The sequence below is a fragment of the Nerophis lumbriciformis genome, linkage group LG04 (assembly GCF_033978685.3).
Source record: "Nerophis lumbriciformis linkage group LG04, RoL_Nlum_v2.1, whole genome shotgun sequence".
Classification (NCBI taxonomy): Eukaryota; Metazoa; Chordata; class Actinopteri; order Syngnathiformes; family Syngnathidae; genus Nerophis; species Nerophis lumbriciformis.
Window position 1 is genome coordinate 35,692,501 of NC_084551.2, and position 12,590 is coordinate 35,705,090.

The 12,590-nt window shown below is 40.3% G+C and overlaps 1 protein-coding gene across 2 annotated transcripts in view; it reads right to left on the minus strand.

Annotated features, from left to right (window-relative positions):
* Positions 1–12,590, minus strand: part of tax1bp1b (Tax1 (human T-cell leukemia virus type I) binding protein 1b) — a 41,814-nt gene that overhangs the window by 1,283 nt on the left and 27,941 nt on the right. The window contains exons 8-16 of one of the 2 annotated variants that reach the window (XM_061953672.1): positions 11,737–11,922; positions 11,410–11,661; positions 10,992–11,165; positions 10,843–10,915; positions 10,664–10,779; positions 10,465–10,590; positions 8,610–8,693; positions 5,154–5,349; positions 1,848–2,011 (exon numbers count right to left, since the gene is read on the minus strand). In XM_061953672.1, the coding sequence (XP_061809656.1) occupies positions 1,848–2,011; positions 5,154–5,349; positions 8,610–8,693; positions 10,465–10,590; positions 10,664–10,779; positions 10,843–10,915; positions 10,992–11,165; positions 11,410–11,661; positions 11,737–11,922 (1,371 nt within the window). The remainder of the gene's footprint in view (positions 1–1,847; positions 2,012–5,153; positions 5,350–8,609; positions 8,694–10,464; positions 10,591–10,663; positions 10,780–10,842; positions 10,916–10,991; positions 11,166–11,409; positions 11,662–11,736; positions 11,923–12,590) is intronic. The other variant, XM_061953681.1, reaches the window with a different exon arrangement.

Genomic DNA, 12,590 nt, shown 5'->3' on the forward strand with positions numbered 1-12,590 from the left:
AATGCTTTAAAATGTAATATCGGAAATCATCGGTATCGGTTTCAAAAAGTAAAATATATGACTTTTTAAAACGCCGCTGTACGGAGTGGTACACGGACGTAGGGAGAAGTACAGAGCGCCAATGAACCTTAAAGGCACTGCCTTTGCATGCCGGCCCAATCACATAATATCTACGGCTTTTCACACACACAAGTGAATGCAAGGCATACTTGGTCAAAAGCCATACAGGTCACACTGAGGGTGGCCGTATAAACAACTTTAACACTTTTTCAAATATGCGCCACACTGTGAACCCACACCAAACAAGAATGACAAACACATTTCGGGAGAACATCCGCACCGTAACACAACATAAACACAACAGAACAAATACCCAGCACCCCTTGCAGCAAACTCTTACGGGACGCTACAATATACACCCCCCGCTACCCCCTAGCCCCCCGCCCCAACCCCGCCCACCTCAAACTCCTCATGGTCTCTCAGGGAGAGCATGTCCCAAATTCCAAGCTGCTGTTTTGAGGCATGTTAAAAAAAAGAATGCACTTTGTGACTTCAATAATAAATATGGCAGTGCTATGTTGGCATTTTTTCCATAACTTGAGTTGATTTATTTTGGAAAATCTTGTTACATTGTTTAATGCATCCAGCGGGGCATCACAACAAAATTAGGCATAATAATGTGTTGATTCCACGACTGTATATATCGGTAACGGTTGATATCGGAATCGGTAATTAAGAGTTGGACAATATCGGAATATTGGATATCGGCAAAAAAGCCATTATCGGACATCTCTAATATTTACCGTATTTTGGTCATTTTAAGCTTTGCCGGAACTTATTCCCTGGGCGCATTTATTTCAGCGCTCATATGAACGCAGTTACTACTTCCGTCAACAAATGTGTGTTCTAATAACGGCACACTTAGTAATAAACACCAAAAATGACTCTTTGAGGATTCACAACCTTATCTTTTTGAAGCTGAATATACGGAGGATGAACTGCTGGTTCTACAAGCGAGCACGAAGAGAGGGTGAAACATTAGAGCAAACGAAAGCCGTGAGAGTCAGGACCGGCATGACTTGGCGGCGTAAATGTGGAGCTTGAAGACAAGCTATGCCGACAGAAATGGCGTGCTTGCCCAAAATCAACTGGAAATGCTTGACCAAACAAAACCATTGGGATAAGTATTAGTTCGAATCCAGGGATATCGTTGTGGTTTGTGAAGCCCTCTGAGGCACTTGTTATTAAGGGCTGTATAAATAAACATTGATTCATTGATTGATGAAAGTAGCATGCAAAAAAAAAAAAAACATGTGTTCTTGTCTGTCATGATTGTGAACGATAGGCAAAATTCCCCACATCTTTAAGATTGATTATACACACTTACTATTGGAATCCAAAAGGGACGTGATCACAAAAGTGTCATAAACAGGAATACATTTTTTGTTTTACTCTTTACGGTTTGATATATTTTAGCAACTTCAGATCTATCTATTGATATAAAGTGTTTTTTTATGTTGTATGGCCTAATGTTGTATCAATTCAATCCCAATCGCAATTTTTAATGATTTAATTTCAAAATCAATTCATAATTTTTGACAATAAAAATGTTTTCAACAATTATTTATAAAATGAACCGAACCGTGACCTCTAAACCGAGGTAAGTACCGAACCGAAATTTTTGTGTACCGTTACACCCCTACTGTACACTGACAACTCTTAAAGCATATGCAAGTGTCATTTGTATATTATTATCCCTTAAGACAGTGTGATAAAATGACATCTAAAATGTGTGCTCACTATAGTGCGACAATTTATGTGAATCATATCAAACTTAAATATGTTACGTTGTTGTTGGTGTTGCTCGGCTTATCCTCCGCCTCCTCGTGGCCATCGGGGCGGGCCTGATTACGTGTGGGTTGGATACACACAACGTTGCTATCCCATGAGGGTGGGCCCGTGGGGGGGAGACAAAGCAGCTGCTCATCTGACAGCTCCTCATCGTCTTCGTCTGCAGGGAACACAATCACAAATGCTGTCAATCAAATTATTTAAGTTTTGTAATCCACTATGTTCTTATACAGTAAAAATATTGAATATCTCAGCCCAGTAAGGTGTACCAGCCCTGCACTCGTCAAGTGAACCTGATTTTAAGTGTGAGACAATTAGGGATGATGCTCGAAACCGGTTTTCCCGGTTGTTCGATAAGAAAAGAACCGAGACCTCGGACTCGAATCCCTTTTTGAGAACCGGTACCCGTTATCGAGACCACTATAGTAAAGAAAAAGAGTTGGTTCTTTATTCGAATCCCTGGGAACGAATCCCGTCCCGACAAGAAATGCCCCGTGGGACATCACAAGAAATTACGTCACGTAGCTCAGTCATTAGGCGCAGATGGGGAAAGCAGGAAAAAAATGGACCGGAAAAGAAGCCATGATTTCACCAAAAAAAAACAGGAAGCGGCAATATGCAATTATTGCCAGGCTTCGCTCTCGTGTAAGGGGGAAGCACAGCAAGCGTGTCGTGTCTTCAACACGTGTTGAAGCAGCGGCAGAGACGACGAAGAACGCCCCTCTTCTTCTGCCAGCTGCCCAAGTCCCAGCTACTGTGGCGGTGACGCCGGTGAGTAACTAACGTTAACTGTTGCCGGTTAATTTCCATATCTGCTCACTTGTAGTAACGTTACCTCTTATGTCAACCAGGACTGCAGTAATGTTAGCTAGACTAACGTTACCTAAGCATAGTCAGTGGCTAACGGTAACATTAACGTGAACCTTTTTGTATGTGTCTGATAACGTTAACGTTATCTTGTACTACACATATACGTAGGTGATGATCAAATGCAAAAAAAAAATTCTACGCCATAAGATGAGGGCATGGCATGGCGCCAAACATTGCTGAGATGGTTTGCCACAACACACAAAATGCTTATAACTCGGCTCCACAAATTCAGGTCTTGATCTTATTTGGTAGAAATGATGATGTTGACACCCTGAAGTGTTTGATGGGTCAGTTCCTGTTCATAGCTATTCGTAGCGAGCAGAGCCTGGCTGCGAAATCTGCCCCACGCCATTACCAATCAAGCGGTCATTGCTGTACTTACTGGTGCTGTTTGTAACTTCTGTACAGTAACATTAAAACTTTTTGAATATGTACATTCGTGGTCAAAAGTTTACATACTCTTGTAAAGAACATAATGTTATGGTTGTCTTGAGTTTCCAATCATTTCTACAACTCTTATTTTTTGTGATAGAGTGATTGGAGCACATACTTGTTTGTCACAAAAAACATTCATGAAGTTTGGTTATTTTATGAATTTACTATGGGTTTACTGAAAATGTGACCAAATCTGCTGGGTCAAAGTATACATACACCAATGTTAATATTTGGTGACATGCCCCTTGGCAAGTTTCACTGCAATAAGGCGCTTTTGGTAGCCATCCACAAGCTTCTGGTTAAATTTTTGACCACTCGTCTTGACAAAATTGGTGCAGTTCAGCTAAATGTGTTGGTTTTCTGACATGGACTTGTTTCTTCAGCATTGTCCACACGTTTAAGTCAGAGCTTTGGGAAGGCCATTCTAAAACATTAATTCTAGCCTGATTTAGCCATTCCTTTACCACTTTTGACATGTGTTTGGGGTCATTGTCCTGTTGGAACACCCAACTGCGCCCAAGACCCAACCTCTGGGCTGATGACAGCCATGATATTATGTTCTTCACAAGTGTATGTAAACTTCTGACCACGCCAGTATGTATTTAACATGTAAATGTAACATATGTACATATTCAAATATAATTTTACATAAATATGTAAAAAATATATAACAAGAACACCACCGGCTAGATTATGTTACCATTAGTGGTTTAACAGAACATATTTGTTTTACAATTGTCTATATTTTTTACAATTATCAAGTTTATGTAACAACATTTTTTACTGGCCCAAATCAAATGATTGGTGTTTAACGGCGGTCACTCACCCTATCTCGTCAACACATACAAAAGCAGTCCGAGAGAAGCAGCAAACAATTTGCAGTCATGTTGTTTTTGTGATACAATATGCATTCAATGACAGCTAACGCTAGCTATCCAAATTGCTACTATTAGCTAACAACACCTAAAGCGACCTCTAAGCATCTGTGTAAATGTTGCAAACAGCTCTTTTAAGTTGATCGGATCTTCTTTCTAACTGAGATAAAACTTTAAGATCGAAGTCTGATCATGCCTAATAGTTACTTTTGACACTATCATCTTGTGGTGAACAATTATAACAGCCATAACTTTCTTCCAAATGCTCCGATCATGCCGCATTATTTGATGGCGTATCACAGTAATGAGTGGGATGCAACTGCATCACTGCAGCGGTGCCAATATTGCCACCTTGCGGTGGAAAATTATAACGGTCATAATTTCCTTCAACATGCTCCGATCTTCCTGAAATTTTAGATGGTGGTTTGGGGTGTTGGGTGGGAACTTAAATGCCTGAGGACTGCGGCGCCATTTTCGCCCCCTTGTGGTGCAAAACTGTAATAATAATATCTTCCTTACGCAAGCTCCGATCTTCTTGAAATGTTTGATGGTGGGTCACAATATTGGGTGGGATGCAACTGCATTACTGCAATGGCACCAATATCACCTCTTGTGGTGGAACATTATTGACAGTCCTAACCTGTGCTCCGATCGTCCTGAAATTTTTGATGGTGGGTTAAGGTGTTGGGTGGGACACAACTGCATGCTTACTGCGGCACCATTATCGCCCCCTTGTAGTGGAAAATTATAACTGTCATAACTTCCTTACGCATGCTTCGATCTTCCTGAAATGTTTGGTGGTGGGTCAGAGCATCAGGAAGGACGTGACCACAAATGTTATGCGTGCCGGCCAACTCTTGTGAACCCTGCGATATATCAATTTTTAATTGATATTGTTTATCGTCTGTATCGTGCAACTCTGTTACTTCACTCTACAAGTGATGATGCAGCATCAGGAGATACTGTAGAGTCAGTATCTTGCCCAAGGGTACTGTGACATAGTCACGGGAGTACTGAGGATTGAACCAGCAATCATCCAGTTGTGAGATGACCAGAGTGAGAGACATGGTACTCAATGACATCAGGGGGTCTTTTTTGCGTCTGAAGATGACATGGACCAACCTTTTGATTCAGGGACGGAGTAAGGGTTCCCAAAGTGCAGCTTTGAGGGGCTCTGAGACACCAACAGCGGGGTGGGAGCATCCAGGGTATAAGGGTAGCGGTATTGCAGGAATAAAGGCACACTGGGTTGAACTTTCTCTGGACTACTTTTGCCACTGGCCCCATGCTCGCCCTTGTTGGGGTTCTTCTGACTCTCCTGAGAACACAAAGACACCATGCATCAATACGCCGCCAGCAAGTCTCACTGCCAGTAGAAAAGATGGTACATCTAAAAACTGCCATCTAAATTGGCCGTGACGCATATGCATGAATATGTAACGGACGCTGTGGGAGACATTGCAGAAGACAAATAGGAGTAGAAAAAATATTAAATCGCATTTTGTTCATATTTACTCATAATTATCGCAATTAGGGGTGCCACAATTAAATGTAATGATTTGAATAGAAAAAGGCGTTGACTTATATCCTGTTGAGTGTAACTAATAGAGATTAATAAAATGTGGACCGCCTGGAGTGCCCGGAACTTTAAATAAGTGGACACGGTTTCCACACTGCTGCTGCAACCGAGTGCACATGAGAGTGGTGGTGTGTGGATGCCGTGATCGGTGTACAGGCAAACTGCAGATATTTATTTTTATTTTTATTAATGCACGTTTAACGTTCAATTTCAATGTTGATGACGTGCAAGCAGAAAAATATTTGTTGATTTCCACTATTTTCAGTAAAAGACACATTGAGTGTATAAAGTGTGTTTTATCCGATTACTCAAACAAACTTATCGATAGATTACTCGATTACTAAAATAATCGATAGCCCCAGGTCTAAATAAGTATACCCATCATTAAAATGTTTGTTATGCTTTTTTTAACAGTTCAACAGAAAATGGACAGACAGACACGCACATAGGCATAAGACATTTTCCACTTGCGGTCTAATTCAGTACTTCAGTGCTTTCTCTTTCTCCCAATATGAAATGTATATTTTAAATATTTTTATCAAGTTTTCCCTATAAACTCTTTCTGTCTCATCACTTGTTTGTCTGTCAGTCTTGGCTCAGGCGTGGTTGCACATGCGTTATTTGCTTGCGCATGTTTAAGAGGGTGCCAAGTCAACCGGGGCCACCATAACCAGGAAACATTGTGTAGAAAAGGACAAAGTACTTGCTGGCGCAGACGTGGTTTGCTTTATTGTGGGGAGAGACAAAAAACAAGCCCAAATAAGCGACACAGTGAAAAACAAGTCCCCCCCAAAAAACACAACCTGCGACCAGCAAACTTTGCAAGAGACTTTAAAAAAAGTCACGTCATGTTGGTCGACTTAGCAATACTGCTGCCAGGAACTATGAACTCACAACGATGTAGACAGGAATAACTTAGGTCTTTCTTTTGTCCCTTACAAATCTCTATTTGTTCCTGTGACTCAACATCAGCCAGAACACCGCTGCGTTTCCACTGCTACGGTATGGAAAGAGAGTCACACAAGGACACACGTAAATCGCACCATTTAAAAACAATAGTGTCGTTAAAGGAAACTTTCGTCAAGTTGCGTTAACTTAGACAGCCCTATTAAAAAAAATGTAAAAACAACAAATATCTTTAGAACTAAAAATTTACCTGTACATATTTTTTTATGAGTGCTTTTATATGGGGGAGGCATTCACAGCAGCACCCGAAGCTCATTGAGAAGAGCAATACGTGCTTTTAGGGTACTTATTAGGGCCCGAGCAGCGTAGCAAGCAGAGGCCATGCAGAGCACCGCAAGGGCCCGATTGAAATGGCTGTGTTTTTTCTTCCATACGTTTGGACACCATTTTGAAGCCCTTAATATAAAAGTTAAGTACCAATGATTGTCACACACACACACTAGGTGTGGTGAAATGTGTATGCACAAAAAGTCCCCATATTTTGCAGGCGTGTCATGTATGGGAAAAAAATTTCATATTTTGGAGGTTCGAAAATGAAGTTTAAAAATAGAAAAAAATTAGGCCATCCTACCAGTTTCTCATATCACAACAAAAATTGCAGGACACATATCATGACAAAACGCACATAAAAGTCTCAGGAACAAGTACATGAAAACGAACAGGAAGTTGGTCATTTTGGTTTTCCTTTTCCATTTTTTTGGCAAAAATAAGGAGTTGAACTTTAACTAACTCCTCCTAGGAGTCGCGGTAAAATTACAGATACTACACATATAGGCGATGACAAATTGCGGACACATTATTGGTACGCCATAAGATTTGGGCTTGCTATGGTGCCAAACTTGGTTTTTGGTAATTTTTCGGCAAAAAAAAGGGGTTGTACTTTAACATCTCCCCCTCAGGACTTTGGCCAAATGAGTCACAGTTAAAATTAAAGACAGTAAACATAGAAGTGATGATTAATTGCGAACAAATTTTGCCTACGCCGTAAGATGTGGGCAAACATTGCTCCAATGATTCGTCACAAAACACAAAACGTTAATAACTCGGCTCCACAAATTCAGATCTTTTTTTTAATTTATACATTTTTTTATTTTATTTTCCTGGAGCCTATCACAGTTTCTTTTTGTTTCATTTCACTTTATTTTATTTAATTATTTAAATTTTCTTAGGGCCCAGGCAGCAGAACAAGGCCAACAGCGTCCTATTGAAATTGCTGTGTGTGTTTCTTCATTTTCATCCTTTTTGAGGCCCGTAACATGCAGCAAAAGTCCCAATATTTTGCAGGGGTGTCAGGTTGGGCGAAAAAATGTTTATTTTGTCATTACTTTGTTTGGTAGTTTTTGAACACACCACATTTATGTGCGAGGAGAAGCAAAAGTGAAACCTACACAGAACTTGCTGTGGTGCTGCCACATTTTAATAAATCTCCTAAATAGAAGAACCTTTACACTTCTAAATTAGTTTTAATTCCATCTAACCTTTTTGAGAGCCTCCGTAAATAGTTGCATTTTTGAGGAAAATAGTATCTAGAGGGGTGGTGGAGTCATTTCCAAATAAGAGCTGGCAATACTGATCTCCTGCTACATCTTCTTATTCTCCGGCACACCATGGGTGTTTGAGGTGTTTAACAACAATGAGATGTACACAGTCAGACCCATAATAATGTGTTAATGAGCGAGGGCAAATCTACTTGTGGCGGTCCAATCTTTTTTAATAAAAAAAATGTATGGAAAACACTGGATACAACTCTTCTCTTCCAAAGGGAACAAGACAGGTTTGTTTCATTGATGTTCGTAGCAGACGTCAATTGAATTTACAGCCTTAACCTCAAATGGAGTCATCGTGCTCCTTAAAGCTACACCAGAATCACGTCCAAACATTATTTTAGGTCATTTTAGGCAGAGCTGTGCTCCAGACTAATGGAATGGAAAACAACAGATTGACTTAGCTTTTTTACAATTAGAAGATATTTCACACTCAAGAAGAGGCAATGGAAAGAGTCTATAAACTGGAAAATGAAAAAGGTCACCAACCTCCAGTTTTTCCTTCTCTTTCACAACAAGAGCTAGTGTTTCCTTCAGATCCTTAAGCTCGCGCCCTTTCTGGGCTACCTGGCTCTACAGAAAACACAGGATAAACAATGCTTCTGCTTCTCATGCATATGTCATGTGCTCCTCACAGTAAAGAGCACTCTGTGTGTGTGTGTGTGTGTGTGTGTGTGTGTGTGTGTGTGTGTGTGTGTGTGTGTGTGTGTGTGACATAAACTTATCTGCACTACAAAAGATTCCTCCTTTCCGAGCGTTGATTTATATGCGGTAAGGCTACATGTTTGAGCTCTTCAGAGACACTGGGGCAAATATCCGCCTGCCCAGAGCCAAGCGAAGCATTAGGCCGGGAACTGGAGAGGATGCTTGCGAGCCAAGCTTTACTTGTCTCCAGTGGCTGACATAAACAGCCGTAAAGTGTTGTTTCACAGACGGGCCAGCTCATAAACAACACGGTCACAAGGATTGTGTTGAAGGAAGGGAGATATAATCAAAGGCTGAGTTTACAATAGCCATACATTGAGGACATAACAGTCACATTGACCCGACGCGGCTAAGGCCGTGTGCAGCCCGTTATGGGTATAAAGTATCTTTCACCTCTAGGTTTAAAAAACATTCCTTAATCCTCAGTCCACATTAAAAGCATTTGCTATATTAATCTTTTCGAGAAATAAAAATTCAACAACCAAAAGTCTGAAGAAAGTGATTAACAGAACAGGCACCACAACAACAACAATTGCAAGATCTACTGCAAATAAAATCTATTACTAATATGAATAATTTCTGCCGGGCGTTGTGGTATCATATTCTGTTCAGCAGTCCTTGAACGCACCCTAAAAACACATCCGTCTGGCATTTCTCTGAGTATAGAATGAGAGCACAGCTTGTATGTTCAATGTGCGCAACTAAACATCTTAGTTGCTGCATGTCAGCATGTCACAATCAAATGTTTTCAAAAATAGTTTTACACCATAATTTTTTACACTGTGTAGAATTTCCAGCCCGTGTAATGTATTAATTGAAAGTGTTCTCATTACTGAGACTTTCCTTACCTAATAGTCTTGTCTCTCCCTCGCTTGCAACACCCCTTCCAGTGTGCAACATAATTTTATAAATAAATTCGTAATCTTTTTTTCTTTCTTCAATTTAATATTTTTAGTACTGTATTTTTTATGTTATTCATGTGTACTGTGAGTACCTTAAGTGTTAATTTAGGAATAGAACTTCTGTACTATATATACACAGTAAACACTCATACTGTAGCATATATATATTATATTCATTAAGTAGATTATGTTCATTGCACTTAAATTTGTTTATAATTATCTGTACAGCAGACCCAAGCATTTGTATATTGTATATATATATATATATATATATATATATATATATATATATATATACACATCCGTGTAGGACGTTCATCGCGCCTCTTTCTGTATATAAGAATCCGTAAATGTGACTACGGTATAACATTTCAGTGATCTGTACAGTCATCTAGCCATCTATGTGTCAAACTATGCACTTTTTCACTGTACATTTCTGTACATAATGTAATTCTGCACTTGCTGCTCATTGCACTTCTGGTTAGGTGCCGTACTACAAAAAAAACTAAACAAAAAAAAATGAATTTGAACAAAACAATAAACCAATAAAAGAACAGGCTTGAGAAAGGATAACAATAAAAAACAAATGCAAAGATGACAAGTTAAAATAAAAGCTACATTACAAGCTGCAACATGAGTTTTATATTGTGCTTGCTTTTCAGAAACGTTCAATTCAGTGAGTTTAAGTGTGTAAAAAAAGTGTACCAACAAAAAATTCTGTCTGCTGTTGCACCCACCTTGCAGCGGTCTTCCTCTGAGGCCAACTGCAGCTTCAGGTTGTCGTTAACCTTCAGTTGCTCCTTATATTTCACCTCCATCTTGGCGAGTTCATCCGCAAACATGCAGCTCCGCTCCTTCTCCTCCTTAAGAGCAAAGAGAGGTGAACAAATGCTTTGTAGATAACAGCGCACCATATGAAAAAGTATGTTTTGTTACCAACAACATCTGTTTGTATTTTCTGTATTTATCGTTCCTGTCGAAAACGTCTCTACTGATGCCTTTCAGCTTCTCCTGGATGGCCTCCAGCAAGGGAACTTCAGAATCAGGACTCCCTGTGAGGACCATGATGGCTTATTATATAACCAAACAAAAGTGTAGAGTGAATTTTAAAATACCTGGCACTGATGTGTCTGGACTAACTGATGCAGGCACAGTCATCAGCTCTTGTGTTGAGCCTCTCTTCTGCTCCTAAACAAAAAAATCCAACAAACGAAAGGTGAACAAAGTGCAAACTGTACTATGCAATGCTGCTTAGTGGACCCACCCCTTGCTGCTCGGACAGTTTCAGCACTTGCTTTTGCAGCCGTGTACACTCCTTGTATTTCTCTTTATAATGCTCTGCTGCCATGTGCAGCCGCAGCTTCAGGTCCTCCACCTCTCTCTGAAGCTCTGCTACAAGAGCTGGGTCTGTGCCACACAAGTCTTCCTCTGCTTTGGCCTGTAGGTGACAGTGAATGACAAAATGGGGACACCCCAGAAGTTTGCATGTGTTTTAATAGACGCAATCCTTTAGTAGAACAGGCCCTTTTTGTTTTATTCTGCTTATATTATTTGAGTAATAGCCGGTTAACTTATTTTTTCACTTGGATCATAGCTATTCATTTTGTTTACATTGGGAATAACTATTTAGGGTCGACCAGCACCACTCAAGTTTTAATTTTTCCCAAAAGGCATTGACTTACGGCTTCATGTTTGGCCTCTGCCTTCATCTGCTCTACCAGGCTCTGCAGGCGATCACAGTGAGCCTGAGCCTCGGCTTTGGCTTGACGTAGGGCATCTGCCTCCAGCTTCATATGGTACAATTCGGACATGGTGCGATCACGGGTGCTCGACGCATCCCTCAGCTCGGCGGCCAACAGAGAGGACTGCTGCTGGTTGGCCTGGAGTTGCTCCTCTTTCTGCCGCAGTTGCTCCTTCAGGGCTTTCAGATCTCCCTGTTTCATCAATGAACACGTTGTAGGCAAAAAGGCACTTTGAATTTTTTTTTAAATCATCTCTAGGTTGATTACCAAATGAGAAACCTTGGCCATGATTTCTCTGTACTGATTCTCCTTCTCTGTAAGGCACATCTGCAGGCGTTCCACTTCCTCTTTACACTGAGCAATGGTGTCGTCTTTGTTTACATCCACCGACTTTAGCTTCTGCAGCGCCGCACTTAGCTTCGTGTTCTCCAACTCACGGTTTTTCAGGTGAATCTGATACAAACACACATAAGCGAGAGCTCATTAATCAACATAAAAGGCACATTTATGTAATAACAATCAGGTAATAAAGAGCATGTGACAATCAAAATAAATGTGCAATGACTTTAATGACAGAATCAAATTATTTGAGAAAAGCCAAGCCATTCCAAAGTTAAATTACTGATGTTCTTTTTTACCATTTCCGTGATAAATGTGTAGTTTGTGGCACTCCCATTTCCTGTGCAGTCCCCACCACAACAACGATGCAAAAACACCAAACACAGCAAGACTGCTTAATTAGGCAAGCCCACTTTAGACTGCATGCTTGGGGAAAAGTATGCATAATACTCATAGTAATAAAAAAAAAAAGGTTCAAAACAGAAACAGGAAACTCTGGTAAAGTGGACCTCCCTTTTGAAACTATGTAATGATTTAAAAAAAAACCTGTAAATCAGGGATGACATAAAGCTGCCACTGAACATAGTTGTCAAGTGAACCGCTGCCAACTTAATTGAGAAAATGATTATGTGACATGAGAGCTCCTTCCTGCCATATTCTGGAACCTTGGCATTGCATCGCAATGCTGCTTTTAATCTTTGAAGTAACAACAAAAGGACCAGGAAGGAGCAGCATTATCCCAATACAGCACATAAAACTAAGAAACACATTAAACTACCAGG